We start from the raw sequence: 26,466 nt of genomic DNA, 5'->3' as shown, positions 1-26,466 counted from the left end.
GCACTCACACCCCCAATTCTAACACATTCTCCATGAAATTTTCTTACATTTCACTCCCCACTTTTCCTGCTAATTAGGGGTAGAATGGTCACTCTGCCCCTATGGAAAAATTTTCTAGAAACTTCACCAACCTTTTCAGCTGGCTCTTTGCCGCGGCAAAGTTTCTTTCTTCGCCCCAGCGAAAAAATACAGGGGCTACTTCGCCGAGGCGAAGACTGTTCCTCGCCCCGACGAAGACTGTAACTCCAAAAATTCGCCAAGTCTTAACCAAATTCAAGGCAAACACTCAACCAAACCAACAATAACAACATACAAACTCAATTGAGAGCAAAACAATAAACATTTAGGCAATACAGCAAATCTTAACTACATACTCAAGTGGGGTGTTACAACCATCGATCAAAGTGTTAGCCATTTTTCAACCTTCAAACTTATGCATTTCTTATTTTTGATTTTGAATTGAACTAAATAATTTTTTTTTTTTTTTTAAACTTAACATTGACAACAACATTGAGGTCTATTGCCCCTTTTTCCTGCCTTTTTTGCAACCCCCAAACTTAGAATTTTGGTCCATCAATTATTCACACACCTCTCCAAGCTCTTTTGTGTCATACATTAGGTCCATAAGTCTCCTAAAGGGTATGATAAAGTGTTTAGGGTATAGGGATTGGACAATTATGATAATCTCATAAGGCTCAAATGGGTGACTAGGGAAAGATTCTTTCATGGGTCGACTGGAAAGGCTCAAACATTCCAAAAAATGCCTAAATCATTTCCTCAACAATGTCTAATCCTAGAATTTTGCCTCAAGCACTTCTTAACTAGGTTCTAGAGTCTACAAACATTATCAAGACTTCACCTAACCACATAAAATGTTTCTAAGCATGCCGAAAGAATGAAAATGGTGGTTAAACCACTGAACAAACCTCAAGCTAAATCAAGTCAACCAACCTAAACTTGAAGCAATGCTTTGCATTTTCTATAAATAATATCCCAACAATCAAAATCTCATCATGGACTTATGCAAATCATCTAGGAAACAAAAATAACACAAACAAACTAAATCAACATAGAACCCAAAAACAATAAAACACACAAAGATAAAAGTCAATTAAAACATGCAAAAAATTTCAAAATTTTTCTCTACCCCCCAAACAGAAAATGACATTGTCCTCAATGTCAATCAATAATGAACATAGGAGTAAAAAAAAAAATGAGCTTAAGGTAGGAGAGACTCCCCTAATTAATCCGTGAAGATCGAAGTGAGCTCAAATTTGGACATCCCTTCATCGTCTTCTTCATCAGTGATATCTGTCAAAACACACATAAACTCAAGGGTCCAAAATGTGTTAGAAAACCTCATAGATTATGGAAAAATTACATCTCATTCTCAAACCCTTGCAAACTAAACCTAAAACCTAAGAATGCTAAACAAAGTAAACGTAAAAACAAGAAATAACTAAGTTTTACTTGTACAAAAATAAAACTAAATGCATCTCAAGCTTCATTCATCTTCATCCATGGCATCATTATGAATTTGATATTCCTCTTCCTCTTGCCAATCTTGCCATTGGAAATTGGCTAAATCAATGCCCAGATTGGAGTAGTGCTTGTATTGCATCTCGTACAATGTAAAGGTCTGATCTACCATCCAATCTTAAAGTCTTTCCATTCTATCCATCTTTTCAGGATTTGTTGTAACAACTCTTTTGTCATGGATGATGGAGCAGGTGTTGTGGTAGTGGTTGTGGTTCTTGGTCTTTTTGAGCTTGAATTGGCTCCTCCAATGGTAGATCTATCTTGGAGCTTATGAAAATAGACTTGGTCGAGGATTAGGGCAGGATGACGAAGTGGTTCATCATCTGCCTTCTTGACTCCAACTTTCATACAAATCTTAGTGATGAGATGCGGGAAGGCAAAGCTAGCTCTCACTAGTTTGGTTGCATGCCTTATATTCTCTATTATGATTTCACTCACATCCATCTTCATTCCAATGGCAATGGCATAAAGTAAGACTACTCTCTCTAAATCCACTGAACTGTAGTGTGTGTTTGGAATCAACCTCGCACAAATAAAATATTGCCAAATTCTAGCCATGACTATCAAATTAGTCCCTTTTAAGCTTCTCCTTCCCTTCTTCGAGAAATCCCAGGAGGTACATGGCTTTGCTATAACCTTAATTATCTCATCATAATCAATCTCCTTAGCCTTGAATTATACGTACTCATCACGTTCAATTGGATTAATCTCATAGAATTCAATGATGATCTTTGCACTAAATGGCACCTTTATATCCCTCACATACACGTGCCCGGGATCACACTCAAGGAAGTTCGCGTAAAACTCTCTTACAATGGGCTTTGCAGCTAGATACTTAGGTTCTAGCAGAAAGGTTTCCTAATCTCTCCCTTTGACCCAATCTTCCACACAGATACTGGTCAACCCTCTCTCGGCAACAAAACCCTTGTCCTTTCTCTGAATGGCTACTCCATATCACTGCCTAGCCTTATTGTTCACAAACCTATTATCAACCTGCTTGCCCTTACTCTTTGGAACAGTTTTGAGTGGCATTTTCTCTCAATAAAATTCTCTACAATCTACCACCAAAATCAGTGATTCAACTCCCAAATCCAACACTACTGTACACTTCTCACAACCTAAAATTCAATTCCTCACTTCACCCTTTAACTTTCAAAATCTATAATCACACCCCAAAATCACCAAACTTCCAAATGCACTCAACCAACTTCACAAGTACACACCTAAACTTCCTCAACACAAACAATTCAAACTCCATAATTCGCAACAATTCAAACTTAAGCAATTCAATCAATTCTCAAACCTAAAGCATTTAAAGAACCGAAATTAATTGAATAAAAAGCTAGATAACAAGAATTCGTACCTCCCCCACCATGGATTCACCTTGAATTTCGCCAATTTCTGCTCAAATTGCAAGATTCCCAATTTCTAGAAAACCCAAGGTTTCTTCACTTTCTTCAATAATTTGCAAAATTCTTGAAAAGACAAGGTGATTGGATGTTTATGGGAGTTCTAGAGTGGAGTACGGTGCAAAATCGACAGGGAAGGCTCAGGAATTGAAAGTGAAAATCTTTTGTTCTTGGAAGCTTTTTGGACACTCGTGAAAAATGAGAGACTGACGTGAGTTTATATAGAAAATGGGTTTCGCCAACACGAAGAGTAAACTTCGCCGCGGCAAAGTTCTTGAATTTCTTGTGTGAACTGCTCGATGCCGCGGCAAAGTATTTTTCTTGCTGTAGCGAAATTCTTGAATTTCCTTAATGATCACAGTGTGTACATTGCCGCGGCAAAAATCATTCCTTGCCGTGGTGAAATTCTTGAATTCCTTAATGATCACAATGTGTACATTGCCGCGGTGAAAATATTCTTTTGCTGCAGCAAAGTCTAGAAATTCAAAAATCACACATTTGGCAATGTATTCGTTGCCACGGCAAAATTATTCTTTTGCCACGGTAAAGTCTGGAAAAATTTTCTTCATGCCAAATTTTGATCATTCCCTTGAAACACAAAAAGGAAAACAAAATTAAGTTATTTCCTAAGTCAGATAACACATAAACAAATGTAAAACAACTCAAAATGAGAACACTTGGGTTGCCTCTCAAGAAGCGCTTGTTCATAGTCAGAAGCTTGACTTTCTCAAGTCTTTCGTTTTAGGATTCGAGCATTCTCATCGACACCTTTTCGATATTTTAACTTTCCATCAGCATTCTTGAACTGAGAAGGTGTTGAAGTGATCTCTCGGTTAGCATTCGTTTTTAGCCCCACTTTCGTCTTGCATGATCTTATACCTAAATCTTTACAAATCTGTCCCTTGTGAAGACATTTGCTCGATTGTGGCTCGTCTAGGTATGTTGTGTAAACTTTTGGTTTATGATCTTCATCTTCAATTTGCTCCGACTTGACCATGCATTGCTTAAATGGCGATTTAGAATCATTAAGCTTGGAAGTTTTAATTGCCGACTGATCCACCAAGTCAATTTTGAAACATGATTCTTGCTTCGATGGAAATTTTTGAGTCTCAAGGACGTTGAATGTCACTTCTTCGCCTTGTAGCCTCATGATCAACTTCCTCTCTTGTACATCAATTAAGGCTCTTCTAGTAGCAAGAAATGGTCGTCCCAAGATGAGAGGTATCTCCTTGTCTTCTTTCATATCCAACACAAAAAAGTCTGCCGAAAATATAAATTTATCCACTTTAACTAGTACATCTTCAATAATGCCCCTTGGATGCTTGATGGATCTATCTGCAAGCTGCAAGGATATGGTTGTAGGCTTCACTTCACTAATCTCTAGTTTCCTGAAACTAGAAAAATGCATTAGATTAATACTAGAACCTAGATCACATAAAACTCTATCAAATGTAATATCTCATATGACACAAGGGATAGTGAAACTCCCTGGATCTTTGAGTTTTGGTGGTAGCTTCTTTTGCAGAATAGCACTGCACTCTTCTGTAAGCATCACTATTTCTTCCTCTTCCAACTTTCTTTTGTTTGACAAAATTTCCTTAAGGAACTTGGCATAGCTTGACATCTGTTGCAAGGCATCTGCAAAAGGAATTTTAATGTGCAGTTTTTTAAATACATCAAGGAATTTCGTGAATTGCTTATCCTGATTTTGTTTTCTAAGCCTTTGAGGAAAAGGAACAGGAGGGGTATGATGTGCCAACTTCGGCGGTATCTCAGGAAATGGCAATTTTTCCTTCTTTTGCTTTGGCATCTTTTCCCTCTTTGATTCTTCTTTTATAGGACTTGTTGGCTTCTCCTCAACAATGATTTCTTCCTCGATTTCTTCATCGGACTCTTCCTTTTCTTTTGGTGGGTTCTCATCTTTCCCTTTTTGTTCAACCTCTTCCAAGACTATTCCACTTCTTAAAGTTATTGCATTTACTTGTTCACGTGGATTTGTCACTGTGTTACTTGGTAGGAAGCCTTGAGGTTGCTCATTCAACTTTTTGGCTATTTGACCCATTTGTACTTCCAAGTTTCAAATCGACGCCCCTTGGTTTTTGAAATTCACTCTCATCTCACTCATAAAACCTATGGTCTCTTGCATGAACTTCTCAAACATATCCTCCAATTTCGTCACTCTTTGATCCCATGGTTGATGGTTCACCCCTACTTGATTGTTTGGCATTGTTCTTTGATTCCATTGATTATTCTGATTGCCCTACGACAAGTTTGAATGATTTCTCCAACCAAGATTGTATGTGTTGGAGAAAAGATTGTTCTGTTGTCTTTGATTCCCAGCCAAATAGTTGACTTGTTCTGATGATGAGGACGCTAAACCAAAATTGTTCCCCACTTAGCATTCAATGTTCACATGATTACCTGCACAAAAATCACATGTTACTTAAGGTGTTTGAATTGAATTTACTTGCATACCTCCTAATTGTTTCTGAAGTTTTGTTAGTTGGGCTGAAATGGTTGTGTAAGCATCAACTTCATGAATACCTATAGACTTCTTTGGATGAATTCTTTCATTGGGTCTCTGATAGTTGTTACTTGCTAGGACTTCAAGTAACTCATAAGCTTCTTCAGATGTCTTGTTTTACAATGCTCCTCCAGATGCTGCATCCACCATTGTGTGCACATTTATGAATAAACCATTATAGAAGATTTGGACTTGCATCCAAATAGGCAAACCATGGTGTGGACACTTTCTCAGCAGTTCCTTATATCTCTCCCATGCTTCATAAAGTGACTCGTTCACTTTCTATGGAAATAATGTGATATCGTTTCTCATCTTTATAGATGTTGCTGGTGGGAAGTATTTAGTCAAGAACCGTTGTTCCAATTCATTCCAGGTGGCGATTGTTCCTATTGGTAGTGTCATTAACCATCCCTTTGCTTTATCTCTCAATGAAAAGGGGAATAATCTTAACTTGATGGCATCATCTGACACTCCATTTGCCTTAAATGTGTCGCATATCTCTAAGAAGTTTGCAATGTGTGAATTTGGATCTTCCTTTGCATCTCCCCCAAATACTACTGATTGTTGGATCATTTGGATGATTTCTGGCTTTATTTCAAAATTGTTAGCTTGCACCGATGGTCTAGTGATACTTGGACCACTACCATCAACTGAGGGCACTGAGAATTCCCTCAAAGTTCTATTTTCAACTATTTCAATGACTATTACTTCTCGTTTTCTTCTCTCTCTGATAAGTCTTCTGACAATTCTTTCTATCCCTGAATCAATGGGAACCACTTGATGTTGTCTTGCTCTTTGCGTAGACTACACAAGACAGAAAGAGAGCGTGAGATCACAAGTGAATGAAAAAAAACACAAAATTAAACTAAATCTAATTAAAACAAAAATAAAACTCCAATCTACTGAAAACTAGAAAACTTCAAAATTAACCCTAAATCAATCCCCAGAAACAGTGTCAAAAACTTGACGTGTGATTTGACAACATGAAATGTGTAGCAAGTGCACTAGTCGTAAAAGTAATACAATGATGAGAAGAGTATCGTTCCCACAAGGATTGCGTGTTAAGTACTAAATTTCCTAGTTTTGTAACTAGTTGAAGAGCATGAAGATTGTTGGATTTGCGAGAGACAATAAAAGCAGTAATTTACACAAAATCAATAACGTAAAGTAAAATCTAACTAATTAAGAAAATATCAACTAATTATGAAAATATCAATTTAAGACAAAGAGGTTAGGGTTTCGACTTCACTAGGTTACTCTAATTTAATCTACGATTGATGTTGCCTTTAAACTCGCATGCAAGGATTATAAATCGAACACCCTATTCTGTAGAATATACCTTCTCAGGATTAACACCCACATATTATATTTCCCAAGTATACTAGCTAGAAAGAGTTACTACATTAGGCTATACTCTCCTACTTATCCCTATTAAGCTTCCGCACCTAATAAAAATGAAGATTAACAGTTCCACGTCTATTAAGCCAAATGGAATCCTAAAGTGATTTCATAGATCTCTGAACCTATCTCTAGCATTCATTTAATCTATGGTATTTACTCTAAGAGGCTAACACATGAATCACTTCTTAGTCTCATCATGCTAAACATTTAATTGAACCAAAGAAAACTCAACATTCAATTGCAATAAGAACAAGAATAAATACAAAATCCAAGCAATAGAACTTAACAACAACATCTATTTACAGATTAAACCATTGTAATCTAAGTTAGATCAAAACCCTAACCCAAAAGTGAGTTAGTTCATATTCAAATTAAAGAAAATCAGAAAATATAATATAAATAAAGAGTTCAACATGCTAAAACAGTAAGAAAAGAATGAAATCTTCCCTAATTGAAAACCCAAAATGCTTCCAATCTCCAATTTCTCCCTTTTCTTTCCTAAATATCACGAACTCCCTACAAAATGAGCTAAGGCTCTCTTAAATAGTTGGCCAAAACCCTAGGATTCTAATCCAATACAATTAAAATGCAACGTTTTACAAACAGAAAATTTGTAGTTTTCGTCGCGGCAAAGAATAACTTTCACCACGGCATCGAGTTGAATTTTTGCTAAACCATCTAACCCAAGCCTAGCTTGCCATGACATCGAATTATCTTTGCCGCGATGAGCTTTGCTTAACTTTTCTGTAATTATGAAACTGCCCTCCGCTTGCTTCTTCACTTGAGTCTTTGATCTTCATGATCCCTGATAGGAACAAGCTTCATAGTGCTTCCAATTCGCATCAAAATTCCCCCGATTCCTGAATTTCTCTTGATTTCGGGTCTAGAAACTCAATTTCGCTCGGTTTTGGTCCAACTACATGTTTTGGCTTGAAACTTAAAATATACGAATTTAAGTTGCAATTCAGGCACAAAACTTAATAAGAAGTATCCAAAATCCTACCAAAAAGTATAGAAAATATAGTATAATCCTAGGATTATCACTAGTGCCGAAAGACAACCAATTGTTGAGCAACATGAAGAAGCTCCCCAGCCTGTTGTTGCTTGCCCAATGAAGAAGAAAACCATGGCCTAGAGGAAAAGGAAAACAATAACAACCGAAGCATCTAAGTCTGAGTTAGATGACTTCGGAATATTGTCAGGCGGGCTGCACCCTATCCAACTTCCTACCTCGAAGGTCGCCTCAAAAGGCGTCATTCGTAAGGGAAAGAAGGTCTGACCATTCAAGAAGAAGTTGGTCACGAGCAAAACGAAGAAGTCCCCACCATAGAAGGTCGAGATCAATCTATGCTAGACTTTTTGGGGTAGATGCCAAAGCATCTAAGGCCGGTGGTCTTCACTGTTCTGGAGTGCCAATTGGCATCAACCTTTGAGAGGTACATAGCCTCTTGTCATTCTAACGTAGTGGCCACTACACTCCAAATGCAAAGCCAGGTAAAACAAACCTTTCTCCTTGTAAACTCTTTTATATTGGTCAAACTCCTTAGCTTTTTTTTTTTTTAAAAGAAAAAAATTACTCTTTATCCCTTTCTTTTGTAGTCTCTGTTTGCCCTGAACATTGCTCACAACAAAATGAGGATCAATTCTAGTGGAAAACTTCATGAAATGAAGGAGGAGGTTGCCAAATCGAAGCAATCCCTTGCGACCTCAACGAAGTCGTAAGCAATGCTTAGGTTCAAGCAAGCACATATCTGGCAGAAAAGGACTTTGCTTGGTGAATAGTAGAGTTCCAGAAACATGAGCTTCAAAAGAAGGACAACGACACCAAAGAGCTCCAGTTGACAATAACGAAGCTCACCAAAGATTTGAATCAAAGAGAGAAGGAGCTGTAAGAGAGCATAAATCGCGAGAAGGCAATAGAGAACTGAGCTGTGGGAAAACACAGAAAAGAAAATAAAAGCGGAAGACATAGAGCTGGAGATGGCTCATAGGCGAATCACTTCGTTGATAGAGCAGATGAAGCAACTGAACAGTGAGATGGAAAGAAAAACTAGTCATTGGGCATTGCAAGTTATTCATAGCTTACGATTGAACAATCCAAACTTTGATATTTCTAACCTTCCTGAAGAGTATTAGATAACGCTTACATCAATGCAATCTGTGGACAAACAGGAAGATCGAGAATCCACCCAAGAGGAAGATCAACAAGAAACAGAAAACCCTGAAGATCAAGCGACCGACCCCGAGGTCGTAGCAACCAAAGTCAGGGATCTTGAAGTTCAAGACAAATGATAAACCTCTCTTCAACTTATTCTCAAAGAGTATTTTTTATTTCTTTTCGCTTTCTTTTGTAGCTCAATGGCTGTCCATATACATATTTTGAAAATATATAAATAAACTTTTGAGCATTTGTGATAGCACTTTTATAGTTTAAGTACTTCACAAAACAAATATAGCTTTTCTTATCATAAAACTTGTAAAACATTGTAAGTAATAAGATTATTAAAACTTGAGATTACGACACAAGTAATTCTTGAAGAAGAAATGGGATAATCTTATTCATGATATTTACAAGAAAAATTTACAAGTAAAGTAGATCACATAAGCTATACAAGAGTTTGGAATTACTGATAACAAGGGCGTAGATGCTTAGCATTTCAAGCTCACGGTACTTTAGAATTATTAAGCCTTTTGAGATGATATGTTCCAGGTCGTATCACCTTAGTGACACGATATGAACCTTCCTAGTTAGGCCCCAATACCCCTATGCTTGGTTCCTTTGTTCTGAGAATGACTTTTTTGAGGACCAAGTCGCCAACCTAGAAGTCTTTTCTTCTGACTTTGGAGTTGAAGAATCTTTTTGCCCACTGCTAGTAGAAAGCTATCCTTAACTGAGATTTATTGCAGTGTTCTTCAACTAAGTCCAGACTTGTACACATAAGTGATTCATTGTTTGATTGATTGTAGAATTCTCTCCGAAGTGAACCAGTTCCTACTTCAATTAGGACTATTGCTTCGCAGTCATATGCTAATGAGAAAGGTGTTTCTGAAGTAGAGGTCCTCAGAGTTGTTCTATATGCCCATAGAACTTCTAGGAGATCGTCGGCCCAATTGCCCTCGGCTGTGCCAAGCTTAGCCTTCAAAGTGTGTTTAATGGTTTTGTTGACAGCTTCAACTTGACCATTAGCTTGCGGTCTTGCTACTGAGGCAAATTTCCTATGAATCCTTAGCTATTCGCAAAAATGCTTGAATTCCTCATTGTCGAACTGTTTCCCATTATCCAAGATGACTATATGAGGAATTTCATAATAGCACACTATATTCTTGAAGACGAAGTCCTTGAGCTTTTTGGTGGTGATCGTGGCCAAAGGTTCTACTTCGACCCACTTAGTGAAATAATCCACTACAACCATAGCATATTTGACACCACCCTTACCGGTCAGCATGGGGCTGATGAGATCAATTATCCACATAGCGAATGGCCAAGGACTAATCATCATTGTCAATTGGTAGGAAGGAGTTCACGGGATGTTCATGAATCTCTAGCACTTGCTTTTGGAGAACTTGCCTGAGCGAATAATTTATTAAAACAAGAATGGTGTGGGCATGGAAGTAAAGTCGCAGCTTCTTGGCAGCGATCAGCAAGGCAAAGGCTAATCATTCCATCTTTGGATACCTCGACTTGACATCTAGTAATTGTTTGCTCATGTAATATACTGGCCACTAAATTCTACTTTCTTCCTGAATGAGAGTTGCACTAACCGCATACTGAGAGACAGATAAGTAGAGAAATAAAATTTCCTTGGGAAGAGACTTGGACAGAAGAGGTGGTTTTCCAAGATGCTTTTTTATGCTTTGGAAGGCTTGCTCACACTCTAGAGTCCATTCAAATCTCTTATTAGCTCTAGGTATATTAAAGAACGACAAACAATGATCTGTTGCTCTTGATATGAAGCAACTAAGAGCCGCTATTCTCCAATTCAAGCTTTGAACTTGTTTACAATTGGCGGGACTTTTCATATCTAGAAGAGCTTGGATCTTCTTGGGGTTGACTTCAATTCCCCAATGGTTAACCATATACCCTAGGAATTCTCCTGAGGATACTTTGAATGAACACTTAAGAGGGTTAAGTTTCATTCTATACCTCTGGAGTATATTGAACACTTTTGCGAGGTTGGCTATGTGATCTAAAGTGACATGCGACTTGACTAGCATGTTATCGATATAGACCTCCATTGATTTTTTGATCTTCTTAGAAAACATACGGTTAACCAGACATTGGTAGGTCACCCTAGCGTTTTTCAGACTGAAAGGCATAACCTTATAATAATATAGTCCTCGATCTGTGATAAACGAGGTATGCTTCTTATCGAGCGTGAACATTAGAATCTGATTATATCCTGAATAGGCATGCATGAAGCTCAGCAGCTCGTGCCTAAAAGTAGCATCAATGAGCTGATCTATTCTTGGCAGAGGAAAACTGTCCTTTGGGTAAGCTATGTTAAGATCTGTGAAATCAATGTAGGTTCACCACTTATCATTGGGCTTTTTCACCAAAACAAAATTGGTGACCCAGCTAGGGTAATGAGCTTACCAAATGAACCCGATTGAGATAAGCTTATCCACCTCAACCTGAAGAGCCACATAGTGCTCCGGGTCTATAGCTCTTCTCTTTTGGCGAACTGGCTTGAATTCACTGCCAATGTTGAGTGCATGACATATAACATCCGGGCTAATCCTGACCATGTCAACATGAGTTCATGCAAAAACATCTATATTCTATCTGAGGAAGACTGTTAAATTAGTTGCCAGCTGAAGGCTGAGATTGCTTCCAATTCTTAACACATAAGTCGACTAATTCTAGTCAACAGAAACCTCAAATAAAGTCTCAATCGGCCCATTGTGGGAATACTCCTCTTGAACACGAGGATCGATATTGTCTTCCATTGGACCACGCTATGGTTTGATCCTACTGATTGCCATTGCTTGTTCAAGAGTGCTCATAGGCTTCCCTTTCCCTTTGCATGCCATCTGCACTACCTTGTTATAGTAGTCATGAGATTCACGCTATGATCCCCTGACTTCCCTACACCCTGTTAGAGTGGAAAACTTCATCTTTTGCTGGTAGATGGAAGTGCCAGCCTTGAAATTTTGAAGTAGAGGTTATCCAAGGATGCCATTAAAACTGATGGATAGTCCACTACTAGAAATTCTATTATTTTGGTCATTTCATAGGTATCTCCTAAAGTGACTAAGAGAGAAATCATTCCCTGGGGAGTTAGGTGGTCCCCCGTAAAACCATAAAGAGGAGTTCAGATATGCTTCAGATCCGTCTCTTCTAATCTCATCTCCTCAAAAGCACGCTGAAATAAGATATTCACGGTGCTCCAATTATCCACCAACATCTTGTAGACTTTGCACCTTCCTATTTTAACCACAATAACGAGCTCATCCTCATGAGGGTGGTGCATTCGTTTCGTATCTTTCTTAGAAAAAGTAATCTCCTCCTTTTTGCTCACCTTTCTAGGTCACAGTTTTAGATTTAGAACATTTAAGGGCTCATGCCAAGCCTATCGAGCATACTTTTCTTGTGCATTCCTAGAGTTCCGGCTATATGAGGTCCCCCAAAGATGCTTCCAACCATCTAAAGACCTTTACGACTTTGGCGTCTCTTTCCATCACCCTTTTGATCCTTCTCCCTAGTGGGAGTTAGACCATCAACATACTCCTTGAAGTGCCTCTTCTGAATAAGGTCTTCAATTTCTTGCTTAAGAGCTTGACATTCATCGGTGTGGGCCTATTATCCCGATGATAATGGTAGTATTTCTTGTTGTTCCTTTTAGATGCAGGTTTCTTCATGGGTTCTGGCTCTCAAGTAGATTAGCTTCTTCTGATTTATCTAGAATAGCTGAAACCGATACATTGAGCAGAGTAAATAGATCTTGGTTGCGATCGTGACGAGGAACTTAGGCATATGATTTCTTGGGCTCAAACCGTTGTTTCTTTCCCTTTCTCTGATCATCGTTAGCCCAATTGTGATTAGATCTTCTACTACTCTCTCCCTGGTTTTCCTCCCTCCAATTGGGAGTGTTGGGCGAAGCCCTAAGGTCGTAACGATTTAAAGCTGCCACTAAATTTTCTATTCTCAGATATTTTTCTATGAGATTGTAAAAGTGAGTGAGGGAAATATCATCCTCAAATTGCAGATTCTTCCACAGGTCAGTTTGTATGTGAACTCAAGCAATAATCAAAGTCCGACTAAATCTTTGGGTGTATTAGCCACCTTATTCAGTTCCCTGTGAAATATGTCAATATAGGATTGGAGAGATTCATTCTTCTTCTACCGTATGTTACTGAGATAGCTTAACGGTATTGAGAACTTCCGATTGGCCTAGAAGCGTCTCAAAAATAACAAACTCATCTGCTGCCACGAGTTGATAGACCTTAATGGAAGCGATCTGAGCCAACGTTTGGCCGGGGTAGTCAGAGTTGCTATTAAGCAGCAACATTTTACCAAGTTGGAAACTGGTGTAGCTCCATAAGGTCATTAAACTAATAAAGATTATCATGTGGATAAGAATTCCCTCGAATGCTCTCTTGTCGGGCATTCTAAATCTTGACGGCAGAAGAGCAGTCAAAACTGCTAGAGAAAAGGGAAACGCCTCAGTGACTTGCCCCTACTCATTCTGTTGAGCTCTAAGTTGATCCAAAGATCGTTGTAACTCCACTATTTGAGGAAGCGGAGCTCTCTAGGGATCACTTTCTATAATGTAGGTACGCTCCTTACGATTGTGATTAAGGAAGGACCACAGGCCAAAACCTTCCCAACCTTGGCTGGAGCCTTTAGCATGCCATGACACATGCTGGCTGAAGCCCTATGAAGGCATTGAATGGCTTGGAGAGTTCTCCCTTCCTTCGCGGTGGTCAGAACTGACCTGCAGACAGTGGGTACTTCCCTCACAGTGATGGTCAGGACCATTGTCTTGATGATGGTAGGAATCTCCCTGTCAAGCACTCTTGTGAGGGTGCCCTTCTGATGTGGCAAAGCTACAGGTATCCTTCTTGCTTCGCGACCAATATTCATTGGCCTTTTAGAGTCTTTCGACCCATGCTCAACCACTTGCTTTTTCTTATCTTTATGCGCTGTAGTGTGTGTGTTATGAACTTTTGCTCTTTTCCACGCTTTAGCATGACCTACGGGCATTTTTGGAGGTGGTACTGCCTTATCAAAATTGGGCAGCATGACCTGATCAAACAATCTAGCCTTTGGTTCATCGTTTGGAGGGTGTTGTTGAACCTTTCCAAGCAATCCCTGACAACCGGATCTAGCTGAGAAGTTGAGGGTTGCGCCCACCACAGTACTTTGGGGAGGTGGAGTTACTTCGGGAGGAGTAATCTCTTGAATACGGGGGTTCTCTTCGTTGTTGGTGCTAGCACGCTTGGTTTCAAAACCTCAAGCCATAAGTTTATAGGTAAAATTGATTGATCAGTTAAAATTACCGGATGAAGAGCTTATGTGAAATTGGCCCTCTTTCTAGCGCCAAACTGTTGATGCGTGATATTGACATCAACGACTTCGCACGTGCAAAATGCTAAGCGAATCGTAGAAGTTACACATGATTAATTTGAGAGTTAGGATAAGATTGCAGTTTAGTGCAAAGACTAAATAATAAATGAGATAGTGAGAATTTTATAGTGGTTCGGATGTTTAAAGCGATTTATACATCCACCGTTTTATTTTATGTAAGTGTTCTTGGTTATTAGCCAAGTTACAAGAGGTTGCGAACAACGAACAAAGGTACAAAAGCTTGGTATTCAAAGAGAATATTAAGCTAGTCTCTTTCTCGTAGGTTGTTTTTGTTATTGTTTTTATGAAAATCAGAGATCCCGATTTTGTGAGAGGGGGTCTTCTTTTTATAGATGCTGAGTTCAAGGTAATAATTTCATGTCTACAAGTGGGTAGCGTGCAAATCCTACCTTGCGTCCCATTGGCTGATAACTTAGGAAATATCCTTAAATTATATGGGGCTTGGACAGGTGTATGGACCTCATTCATTTACAAACAAAACTTGAGCCTGTTGAGTAGGTGACCAATGTTCTGAAAACCGGACCGAGAGTCGACTCAGCCAAATGCCCGATTTTCAGTTCGAACAGTTGGACCAGTTCGACCGGCTGGTTCAACCGGTGATGTCAGCATACTGACGTCAGTAAAAACGAAAAAAAGGAAAAAAAAAATCCAGCTTTTTCATCTAACTAAAATTTAAAAACCATCAAACCAAGCTTGAAATAATAATAAAAATTAAAACCATCAAAGTTTGATAGTTAATGTTTACAAATTCAATCCTCAAGTCTAAACTCTAAAGTAAACTCTAAAGTTTCAAACATCATTGAACTACAGTGACTAATCCGGTAGACCAGCAATGGCAAGCAAGAAGCAGGCTTTTAGATGGCGATGATGATGATTGAAGAGGTTGAACCATTAAAGACTTGAAGTTGAAGAATGAAGACTTGCAGCAGACCAGCCACGACAAGGAAGAAGCACTGAAGCAGAGTAGCAGACCGAAGACTTGAAGAGTGAAGACTTGAAGGCTGAACCACTGAAGCTGAAGCTTGAAGGAGATTCGAGATCGCGAATGGAGGACAGGAGGAGGCGTACTGGACTGGAGAGTGGAGATCGCGAATGGCAAAGTAGCAAACCAAAATGAAAAAGGCAAAGAGGAAACTTTGAAAAAGTGGCAGACAGCTTAGTAGCTCACGGCTCAATGCAACAGCAAATTGAAAATGTATTAAGAAATTTGACACTTTCACTTTGTGTTTGTGCTTTTTAATTTTTTTTAATTTTTAATTTTATTTCATATGATTAAATCGGATTGGTGTGGACTGGATTTCTTTATTATACTAGTTGGACCGTCGGTTTGCTATAGTAAACCAATCCAACCGCGGTTTAAAACGGTCTAAAGCAAAATTCTGGTTTTTTACTCTTTTTAAACCGGAAATATAAGGGAAACCCATTCGGACCGGTTCGACCGCCCGGTCCGGTCCGGGTTTCAGAGCATTGTGGGTGACAACCATATTCTCTCAATCTTGGGACGACGTGGCAGATGGTGAATGGTGCAAAGCCTTCCTAAACTTTGATTGATGCTCGTTGATATAAACTTACGTCAGCCCAGATTTTTTAGGCATAACAATTTCTATAATTTTTTAAACCTCAGGGGGATTTTTGTTATTTTATCATATTCTAAGGAAATTAATGTCATTACTCATTAACGTTTTTGGCTCCAAATCCTGATTCGGCCTCATATAATCTTATTGGCTTGCTTACAAGAATTGGTGTCAACTATTGGTACAAAAAAAGCATCAACACCTTTGAGACTTTATACATGTGCCATTAAAATATTAATTTATATACAAATCATATTTTTGAAATTTATTCTAAGTTTTGAACAATATTTCCGAATTAAAAACCAATTCTTTAATAGAGTTTATTTTTCAAAAATCCCATTAATTTTTTTTTTTATTCATGAAATTGTTGAAAAAATAGTTTGGATGATTAATATGTTTTATGTGACAATTATAGATAATGTTTTTATGGATTATGGACTTAGTCATATTTGATTATGAATTTCTTTATAGAATATGAATTGGTAGTTGATAAGTACAATTTCTCAATTTTTTTATTTATTTATTTATTTTTTTTGTTATTGAAGGTGTTTAGGTTAACTTGTGTGTACTTCAACTAATCTCCTAAAATTCTAAAATTGACGATAAGATAAATTTTCAGTGGTCATCCCTATTTCTGAATATTTTCTTAATTTCTACGGAAGCTTTTAGTGCATGATTAATGATGTAGATACATGTGAACATTGACTAAAATTTTGAGCATTTGAAAAATAATTAATTAATATTTAAGATATTGTGCGAATGATTGAAGGAAATTTCGGAAGTTTTGTTTCTTTATGAAAATTGACGTCTCAGCTTCTATTTGCCATCCAACTTATCATTATTGAATGCTTCAATTTTTATTTATTAAAATAAACTTATTTTAAAATAAATAAATTTTTGGGTAATTTATAAGTTTACGTGACTATAGCCTAGTAACTGTCTATTCTATTATTAAATAAAACTTAAATATAATTTTAGTAACGTAAATTATGCATGTGGGTGTGTGTATTATTTAAATTTCTGATCATAATTTCATAATTTTAGAAGCAAATGACTCATTAGTCAGTGATAAAAACTACTTAACTTTAAGAATTAATTAATTATATTCTACAACTACCAGGTTAGAGTACCAACATGTATAAAGTATGACTCGGATTAAAATATTTCTTTGTCAATTATCATTTAATAAATCTAATCTTTTGGTATTTTAAAAGTCGAGCATTGTAGACTATACATATTCTGATTTCTATGTTCTTTTTTTATTATTTTATTATCTTATATATATATTTGTTTTTTTATATTTTTAGGAAAAGTATGTTAGAATATGTAAAGCTTCTTGTCCTCTTCTTGTGTTACATTACAAATAAATTGTATTCGTTTTGATTTTATTTTAATGTTTTGAAATGTTCAAATATTCTTATGAATATATATGTCAATGGGGTGCTTGAATAATGTAACATGGTGCAGCCCTCGGTTTGGTGTTAATTTAGCAATTAATGCAGCAGTTAACGGCTCTCCACATGACATGAGAGGAGATCGATCCATTTTATTCGTTTCATTTTTATAATTGTAATTTTGGTTTCAGCACATGACCAGTACATTAATTCTTCTACATCTATATAATATATAATTTTCATTCTTGTGGTCACTAAGCTTGCCATGGGTGCTGTTTTTCATCTAATCTTTTAAACATCAATAATATAATAGTTCACTATGATCACACCCATTTTGGCTAAATGTTTCAAAATGTCACACACCCTATAAAAATGGTCCCAATTTTTATTTTTATTTTTGTCTTTAAGTTTAGACGCTTACTAATGAGTTAAAACAATCTACCCACATCAGGATCTTGGTTATTAGCAAAGAAGCAATCTTATTTCCTTAAACCATTAATCTTGTGTCCACGGTATGAGTTGATTTGACCTTCGAACCTCTATCACGGCAGGATGTTGGCTCAACTAGCCAACATTTTTACTTAATTAATCTGTTTCAGTTTAAGTAAATTGTCAAAAAGGTTAAAATATTTGATTTAATTATGTTAAATTAATTTTTTAGCAATAAGCAGGCAACCATTCATTTTTTCATTTTTAATGGTATTAAAACGTTGAATTTGACATTAAAAGCAACTATGTCAACTTAATTTTCTATTAACATCATGCATGAGATTAAAAAAGATGAATAATAAATTGTTATAAAAAAAAAAAAAAAAAAAAAGAACCCACTAAGAGTATTATGTTTCATTGTATATTGAAATAATAATAATAATAAAGTGTTAATCCAAAACCAAAAACTAATTTGTAAAATTAACATAACATCTTATCAGTAATAAGAGTAGTTACTCAAATCTTTTAAACTATAAAAAGCATCCTTGATATTAATCCAAAATCAAAACCAATCTACGGGATTTTGACATTTTATTTATTTATTTAAAAAAAAATATTATAGAAAACCCATTGTAATATATAAGGTTGATGACACTCTTGCACGTAGCAGCTTCCAAATTTTGTTATAAAGAAATACCAAAAACCCTTACTTAGCCAAAACTCTACTCATCTTCTTCATTTTTTTTCTTCCTTCATCATCAAACAAATTCAATTAACCAAAAACTCCACTTCACTCCTTGTAGAAAATCAAAATGTTCACAGAAACTTCATCAGATCCTTCAAATAACCCTCTTCAAGTCATGAAAAATAATAATAAAGATTACAAATTATCCAAACTTCTAACAAGAGAAGTTTCAATGTCCAATTCCTCAAAAGATCAAGATAATTACCATGGTGAAGTTTCTGTTTCAATCCCATTCACATGGGAATCTCAACCAGGAACTCCCAAAATTCGGTTCAGAGAAAACCCTCTTCCTCCTCTTACTCCTCCACCTTCTTACTTTTACAATTCTCCCAAAACTTCCATGAAAAAATCAAAACCTAATAAGTCTAATCCTTTAGGCACCATTCTTCCTAAGCGTGTCAGAAGAAAAAGTACTCAACTTCCCTCTTCACCAGCCTCTTCGTCTTCTTCTTCAAATTCATCAGCGTCGTTTTCGCGGTCATTGTCATCGCCATGGTCGGGATCATACTCTGTGCCATCGTCTCCAATAGGCCCATCAGTGAATTTTCGAGGACGATGTGAAGTGTCACGCCCTAGATTGTCTTTTGATTCAAGGGCTGTGGGCGAGGAAGAGAAGTATGAGCCCCATGTTTCAACTTTGTGTTTTGCTAGAGTAGCAAACTCTAGGTCAAAATCCGGCTGCTATTCATCCATAATCAAGGAATTGTTTAGAAATTCTTAATTTGGTTTGATTTTGAGTGTAATAACTCTTGCTAATTTTTGTTCCTCGCTTAATATGTAAAACATGCATTGGTGAAAGAAAGTATAACAAGATTTATGTCTCTATTAGATTAAATATGATTTGAATTGATGAATGAAATGCATGCTAATAGTGTTTTAAGTCATAATATTTACAAGCTAATTTAATTTTGTTTTCTTTATGGTGGAGTTTGTTGTACTTCTTCTCTTTTTGTCCATGTTTATCTATTTTATAATTATCAAATCAATAAGGTTTTACTTTTAAGTACATTATACTGCGTCACTTTATTAATTTAGCGATTGAGGATTCAATAAACTTATGTATCCTCGATGATAATATTCCCTTAATTTATAAAAACTAATTGGGATATTTAATTCTTAGAATATATAACACTAACAGAAAGCTATGAGAATTAATATAATGATTATTAAAGTTAGAAAATTAATTCTGTCACGCTAATTTAGTATTAATATGGTGTCCGCATCTTGTGGTAAAGAATTCATTGACCATATAGTTAATTAAGGTTTGCACACATAATTAAGCAGTATACATAATAAAATAATTAATCTCAGGGAGCGTCAACTTCATGACACAGATGTTTAATTAAATAATTTCTTGAGGGTCAACTTTTGGGTACGGTCAGGCGGATCTTAAATCACCAATTGAATACGCAAACATTATAAAAAAAAAATGAAATAATGGTCACCTACTTCCAACACCACGAAATTATAAACAACCTTCGATATGTTATGCATTAATTAGAACTTAAATCATGATCCACAGTATAGGAAATCTGTCACGTGACCTCACATGGCGTGTACAGCTTGACACAAGTGGAGATGACAATACGATGGCTTACCTTCCTTGTTTCCCACCCCATTTTCGATTTGGGTCTTTTTATCTCGTCCAGTTCCCCAAATTATTTAAGCGGAGGGACGATAGGTAATTTATTAGAAATATATATATATATATATATATTCAAGGTGTTTGGGTCAGGTTGTATGAACCTCAATTAATATCTGAGATCCATTGAATATCATACGAGTTCAATATTTCAGGTAAATCACAAATGTGGTAGGTGATTACCTTAAAGTAGTTTAAACTTAGAAAGTCAATGAAGGGAGACCACCGTACTAACCCCTTGGGGTCATGTTTTCTAAATTTAATTTTATCACCATTTTTTTTTTTTTCTGTAGAAGAGGTTTTGAAAAAGAAAATGTAACTCTTCTTATTTGTTTGTGCTTAGACCAAACTTTAGAGGAAAAGAAATTTATTTATTTATTTGTGTCAATTTTAAGGTAAAATGTATATGTAAATGATAATTTCTAAACCATATAATTTACCATCACAAATGCATAAAATAAATAAAGTAACGTTTGTTAATTTATTTGACGATTTACTGATTGAATAGATCTGAATACATNTCTTATTTGTTTGTGCTTAGACCAAACTTTAGAGGAAAAGAAATTTATTTATTTATTTGTGTCAATTTTAAGGTTAAATGTATATGTAAATGATAATTTCTAAACAATATAATTTACCATCACAAATGCATAAAATAAATAAAGTAACGTTTGTTAATTTATTTGACGATTTACTGATTGAATAGATCTGAATAAATATGACTTCATTATTTATATATCAGTTTATATTTACAATACATATTTTATCTTAATACAAAATCATTAGAAACACAAAAGTTATGTAATTGCTTTTGGTTTATTGAAGTGTACAAATGATTCTATGCCTCTCTTTAAGATCACTCATACAAAGTACAAACCACAACAGACCAACCGCTTTACCAATATTATACTCATAATAACATCAATTCATTGCTTTCAATCTCCGAACCCACCACATAAACCAAAATCAAACCTTTATCATTGTGATTGGGTGACAAACCCTTTAATAATTGGAAAATAGAAAAACAATACCAAAAGGTAAGAGATAAATTAGGTATACAATATAAGAAGAAAGTGATAACATTATGGAAACATACACGTCACTTAAGTGATAAAATTTTAGGAATAAAATACCGTAAAAATTTCCAAAACCAAATATAAAAACTAATGCGATTTAATTTTTGATTTTTTTTCAATTATTATCATTATAATTACTATAATATAAAGTCTATTAAATAATACTAGAATTGTATTATGTTTAAAAATTTTAAATTGAAAAGTTTACATATAAACCACCACTGGATGGCCGAATGATCAACTAAGAATCTTGGGTGTATTACTCAAAAGGTTTTGAGTTCAATTTACCTTAGCCCCTAAAAGTGGTGGCTACTATAGAGACTTACTTGATCATTAACTTCAGGGTTCTAGTGGATTAGTTAAGGTGCGTACAAGCTTGGGGTGGACACCTCCGATCAACCCAAAAAAAAAAAAAAAAAAAGTTTACATATTATAATACAATTATGTTGGATGATAAAAAATAATTTAATTTTTAATTCAAATATCAAAAAACGCTATACATTAAAATTTTATAATCATAAAAAAAAAAAAAAAATATGTTCTTGTATTGATTAAAATCAATTGGCAATGTTATAACAGTTAGATTTTAATTGATTTATTACCTAGTTGAAGCCATTTTATTTAGTATCTTAGTCAAATTAGGTACTTTTATGTAATAAGTTCATGAAATTAAATTACATAACGTTATTACAAAAATTCACAACAACCACCAAGACTCGATCGACCTTAGTAGGATTGAGTCAGATGGGTGCGTGGTCGTGATCAACTAGCAGAGAAAATGAACAGGCTGTAAATGAGAGATACATAGGCTGAAAATGAAAAGAAACAACGTAAGATATTTAAAGTAGTTCGACAAGTTAAAACCAAACCAGCGCCCATTGTTATGTTATTGCTTTGAGTGTTTTCCCCTTTGATTATAGATTACAATGAGTGGCTCCCCTCCCTCAATGAGATATGTGTGCCGAAAAAAGATCTCTCTGCTCATGGGGGGCTTACATGAATGGAAAAGAGAGAGAGAGAGGGAGAGGGAGAGCCCAGTTCAATCCCCCCTTGCTCTGGTGGAAAACTAGCTTATATAGGCTGTAATGGTGGCAAACTTGTCATTGGAGTTCAACTTGTTGCAGGCTTTTAACTTGTGGGCAATGCATAACTTGAGAACAACATTTATCTTGCACGTGGATGCACAGCGAGGTCACTTCTCTGGTTGTTCTCCCGCTTTCGTGATGGCAGTGGTTTCCCGCTTGTGATTGCGTCTGATGGTGGCTGGGAATCGGTGATTATGGAGGGATTTGTATGCATAACTCCCCTAATCTTGACACGAGTCAGCTACCTTTTGACCCATGTTTAAGCCAAAATAATCATTAGGCTAGGGTAATTATTAAGCCAGAGCAATTATGCTCCTTAAAATGATGAACTTATTGGTTAAAGATCCTGGTCGCTTAGTTTCAGCTTGGTTAAAAGACAAATGGCACGAATCTAACGGTTTGGAGAATCACGCACAACACATAATATTATGAAAAAATTTGATAAGAGAAGTTATGCTAGTCAGCATTAATGAATTATTCAATTAAAAAAGAAAATGTTAATGTCAACGATTGGAATATTTTAGCATAAGCGGCTTGTTATACAGTATTATCCAACATAATTCAACGTTAATATTCTAACATTCAATATATGATACAATATAGTATGAACCATGGCAAACCAAACATGATTTAAATAACATGTAAAGTATTAGATAATTTGATATAGAGCTTGTATTTAGTATAGTAAATACACTAGAATGTGTAGTGTATTCAGTATCGATTTACATTGATATTTCAATTGAATTTTAAGTTGTTAAATAAATGAAAAAAAAAATTAATTAATAGGTAATGTTTTTGACAAAGACTGATGAATTGCTAATGATAGTAAAAGATTTTAATACAATACAGTAAAACCTCTTTATAACAATACTGTATATAGGAATAACCTCCACAGAATCATAAAAGTTTCTGATCCCAACTTAGATCAGTTAAAAATAAGAATAAATTTCATATTATAATAAGTTATAATTTTTCTAGGTCTTGACTTAAGGAATTTGTCTTTATATAGTAATAATTATATATATATATATATATATATTGCAAAAAATATATGTTATGTTACATTAAAGGTTTAAGATGTAATAAATTATTTATCTAAAATTGTTTGGGACAATAATTTATGCTTTAGAGTTGTTACCATATCTTTTATCTTGCGGGTACGTAATAAGTTGTTAGCATAGATATCTTCTTGTTGAAGCCAAAATAATTCTAGCTCTCAAGCATGTTTAGAGCTTCTTCGCACGAAATTTTTGGTATTTTCGTGCTCTCATCCTTAGGATTATCTCATTTCTCTTCTTGTTTAATTCCAGTAATGATTTCTTCTTCAGTAATTAAAACATATACGACTTATTGCTGATTTGGATAATTGAGGAAGACATTAATATCCATTTGATTAGTATAGTGAAGTAGTTGAATTTGATTACACAATTTTGTAATAACTCTTTGATATCTATTTTCGTACTATCCTAATGTTACTAAAACAATGAATTAAAATCCTAATACTACCAAAACATGAAGTGTAAAATAATAAATCAAAACAATATTTTTTTAATCAAAACAATAATTCTTGTGACTAAACCTCTATTAAATTATAACTTCCTCATAGTAATAATTTAGTTGATCCCAACATTATGACAATAGAGAGGTTCTATTGTATATATTAACTTTATATAATATAATTAATATATAATTAAGTGGCAATAAAATTATATATAAATGTCTTTAGACTTTGTTTGCATTATATGATTTATAATGAAATTTTTTTCATTTAAAATTAAATTGGTATTTCAATTGAATATTAATTTATTAAATCAATGTAAAATTTTATGATTTGGTAATGTTACTGAATAGTATTCAAAGAATCAAGATTTTTATACAACATCAAGATTAATTAGCTAGTAACCTTGTCGAGATTTTAGTACATTATAACCTCATTTTAATAATTACCACTTTATATTAATAGATATAAAATTTTATCATATTAAAATTTTATTATATAATTTATAATATATAAACGACATTATGATCTTGAGAGTTTTGAATTATCAACACTTATGTTATGTTTGGTTGTGAAAATCTGTGAAAATGTTTGAAACAAATGAATGTTAACAACGCTGACGTCAGGAGTTGGAAGAATTTGTCCTTTGCAATTTTAACACAATTTGGCTAAATATATTATTTAATATTGAATTATAATCTCTGTAAATTGTGGTTTATCTGCAGCTATATGGTGTTGTTGGGAATTTGATTTTCAAAACTAATTACAGTAGAACCTCTCTATAGTCATAATATTGGGACCAATTAAATTTATTATTATAAGGAGATTATAATTTAATAGAGGTATATTTACAAGAATTATTGGTTTGATTTCTTATTTTATAATTTATGTTTTAATAGTATTAGAATTTCAATTCATTATTTTCATAGTATTAGGATAGTATGGAAATGGATATCAAAGAGTCATTGTAAAATTGAGTAATCATATTCGACAACTTCACTACCCTAATCAAATGGATATTAATGTCTTCCTCAATCATCTAAATGAGCAACAAATCATGTATATTTTAATTAAAGAAGAAATCGTTACTTGAATTAGACAAGAAGAAGAAGAAGATAATCCTGAGAATGATAGTATAGAAATACCAAAAATTTCATGCCAAGAAGCTCTAAACATGCTTGAGAGCTAAAAATATTTTGGTTTCAACAAAAAGGTGTACATGCTGGCAGCTTATTACAAACCCGCAAGAGAAAAGATATGATAACAATTTTACAACATAAATCATTGTCTCAAACAATTTTAAATAAATATTTCATTTCCTCTTAAATTTTTTATGTAACATATCATATATTTTTTGCAATATTCATATAATTATTACTATGTAGAGGCAAGTTTTTTAAGATGCGACCTAGAAAAATTATAACTTATTACAATGTGAAATTTATTCTTATTTATAACTTGCATAAGTTAGGACCAGAATTTTTTATGATTACATAGAGGTTATTCCTATATAGAGTATCACTACAGAGATGTTCTCTACTGTATATACTTTTTAAAAAAGTATTAACAACATTATTATATTTTGCCTTTAAATTATTTTGTCGTAAATTGTCTTTTAAGCTACCAAAAATTTTGGTGCCTAATGCGTGCAAAAGCAACGGCCAATTTAAACCTTATTTAAATTCTATGAAAATGCTGTTTAGTAGCATAGAGTAAGCAAGAGTCTTTTCCGTAGAAGATTGTTCAAATGAACTAATTATTTGCTTAATGGGGGTGAGGTTTAATTGATAATAATTCATAATATGCAGAAAATGAAAACAATTAATTGAAAGCAAACAAATTAAATTCAAGATTGAAAGAATATGAGAATAACAAGATCGTAATTCATCACCACTAAACATGTATTGTAAATTTAGAAAATCACTCCCTAACTTCTTACCCCTTTGATTATAACAGCTCAAAATATCACCACTTGATGAATTCAATTTCTCCTTACTGCGTCATTGGATTAAACAAACTCTTAATCAAATTCTCTATCTATCAAACAACCTAGAATAAGCTCTCTAGATTTAAATTAATGAAAGCATTAAAAGACGATAAACATACCGAATCAAGGCTAAACTCACAAGTTCGATTTAGTTATCTTGAGTATTTATTCCAATTGCAAGCAATTTACCACTAGATATCTAAATTAATTAAGCGATTACGTACTTAATAATCCAAATTGGTAAAATAGATTAACAATAATCATTCAGTTGTGCACTTAAATAATCAATGAAATCTACTAAGACATTAGTAGCGGAGAATAAAACACATAATTTATTAATTATCACAAAACATGTCTAAGGCTTTGAAATCACTCTCACTGACAAGAAAATTAGCTATCCATAGAAAATACGAAATCTAGAATAGTATTAATGAGAACAAATAATCAAAAGGAGCGGAAAATCTCAGGAAAATTGGGTTGATCAATGGTGTTGCTGCAAAATTCCTCCTAATTGTTTCCTTCCTTTGTCTATTCTTTCGTCTCTTCCTTCGTCCCTCTATTCTTTTCTAACCCTA

At 34.7% G+C, this 26,466-nt stretch overlaps 1 protein-coding gene and 1 non-coding gene across 2 annotated transcripts; one reads left to right on the top strand and one right to left on the bottom strand.

The window, feature by feature from the left end:
• Window positions 1–3,675: 3,675 nt before the first annotated feature.
• LOC116141982 lies at window positions 3,676–5,010 on the bottom strand. The gene is made up of 3 exons (XM_031427446.1): window positions 4,624–5,010; window positions 4,482–4,572; window positions 3,676–4,373 (listed from the first exon to the last, which is right to left on the bottom strand). The coding sequence occupies exons 1-3, from the start codon at window positions 5,008–5,010 to the stop codon at window positions 3,676–3,678; spliced, it is 1,176 nt and encodes a 391-aa protein (XP_031283306.1).
• A 670-nt stretch (window positions 5,011–5,680) lies between these two features.
• Window positions 5,681–5,787, top strand: LOC116141993. The gene has a single exon (XR_004129929.1). It is a non-coding gene; the product is annotated as a small nucleolar RNA R71 (small nucleolar RNA).
• The last annotated feature ends 20,679 nt before the right edge of the window (window positions 5,788–26,466 follow it).

The sequence above is a fragment of the Pistacia vera genome, unplaced genomic scaffold (genome assembly GCF_008641045.1).
Source record: "Pistacia vera cultivar Batoury unplaced genomic scaffold, PisVer_v2 Contig402, whole genome shotgun sequence".
Lineage (NCBI taxonomy): Eukaryota > Viridiplantae > Streptophyta > Magnoliopsida > Sapindales > Anacardiaceae > Pistacia > Pistacia vera.
The sequence above is the reverse complement of the archived record's forward strand: the minus strand, read 5'-3'. Positions and strand labels throughout refer to the sequence as shown.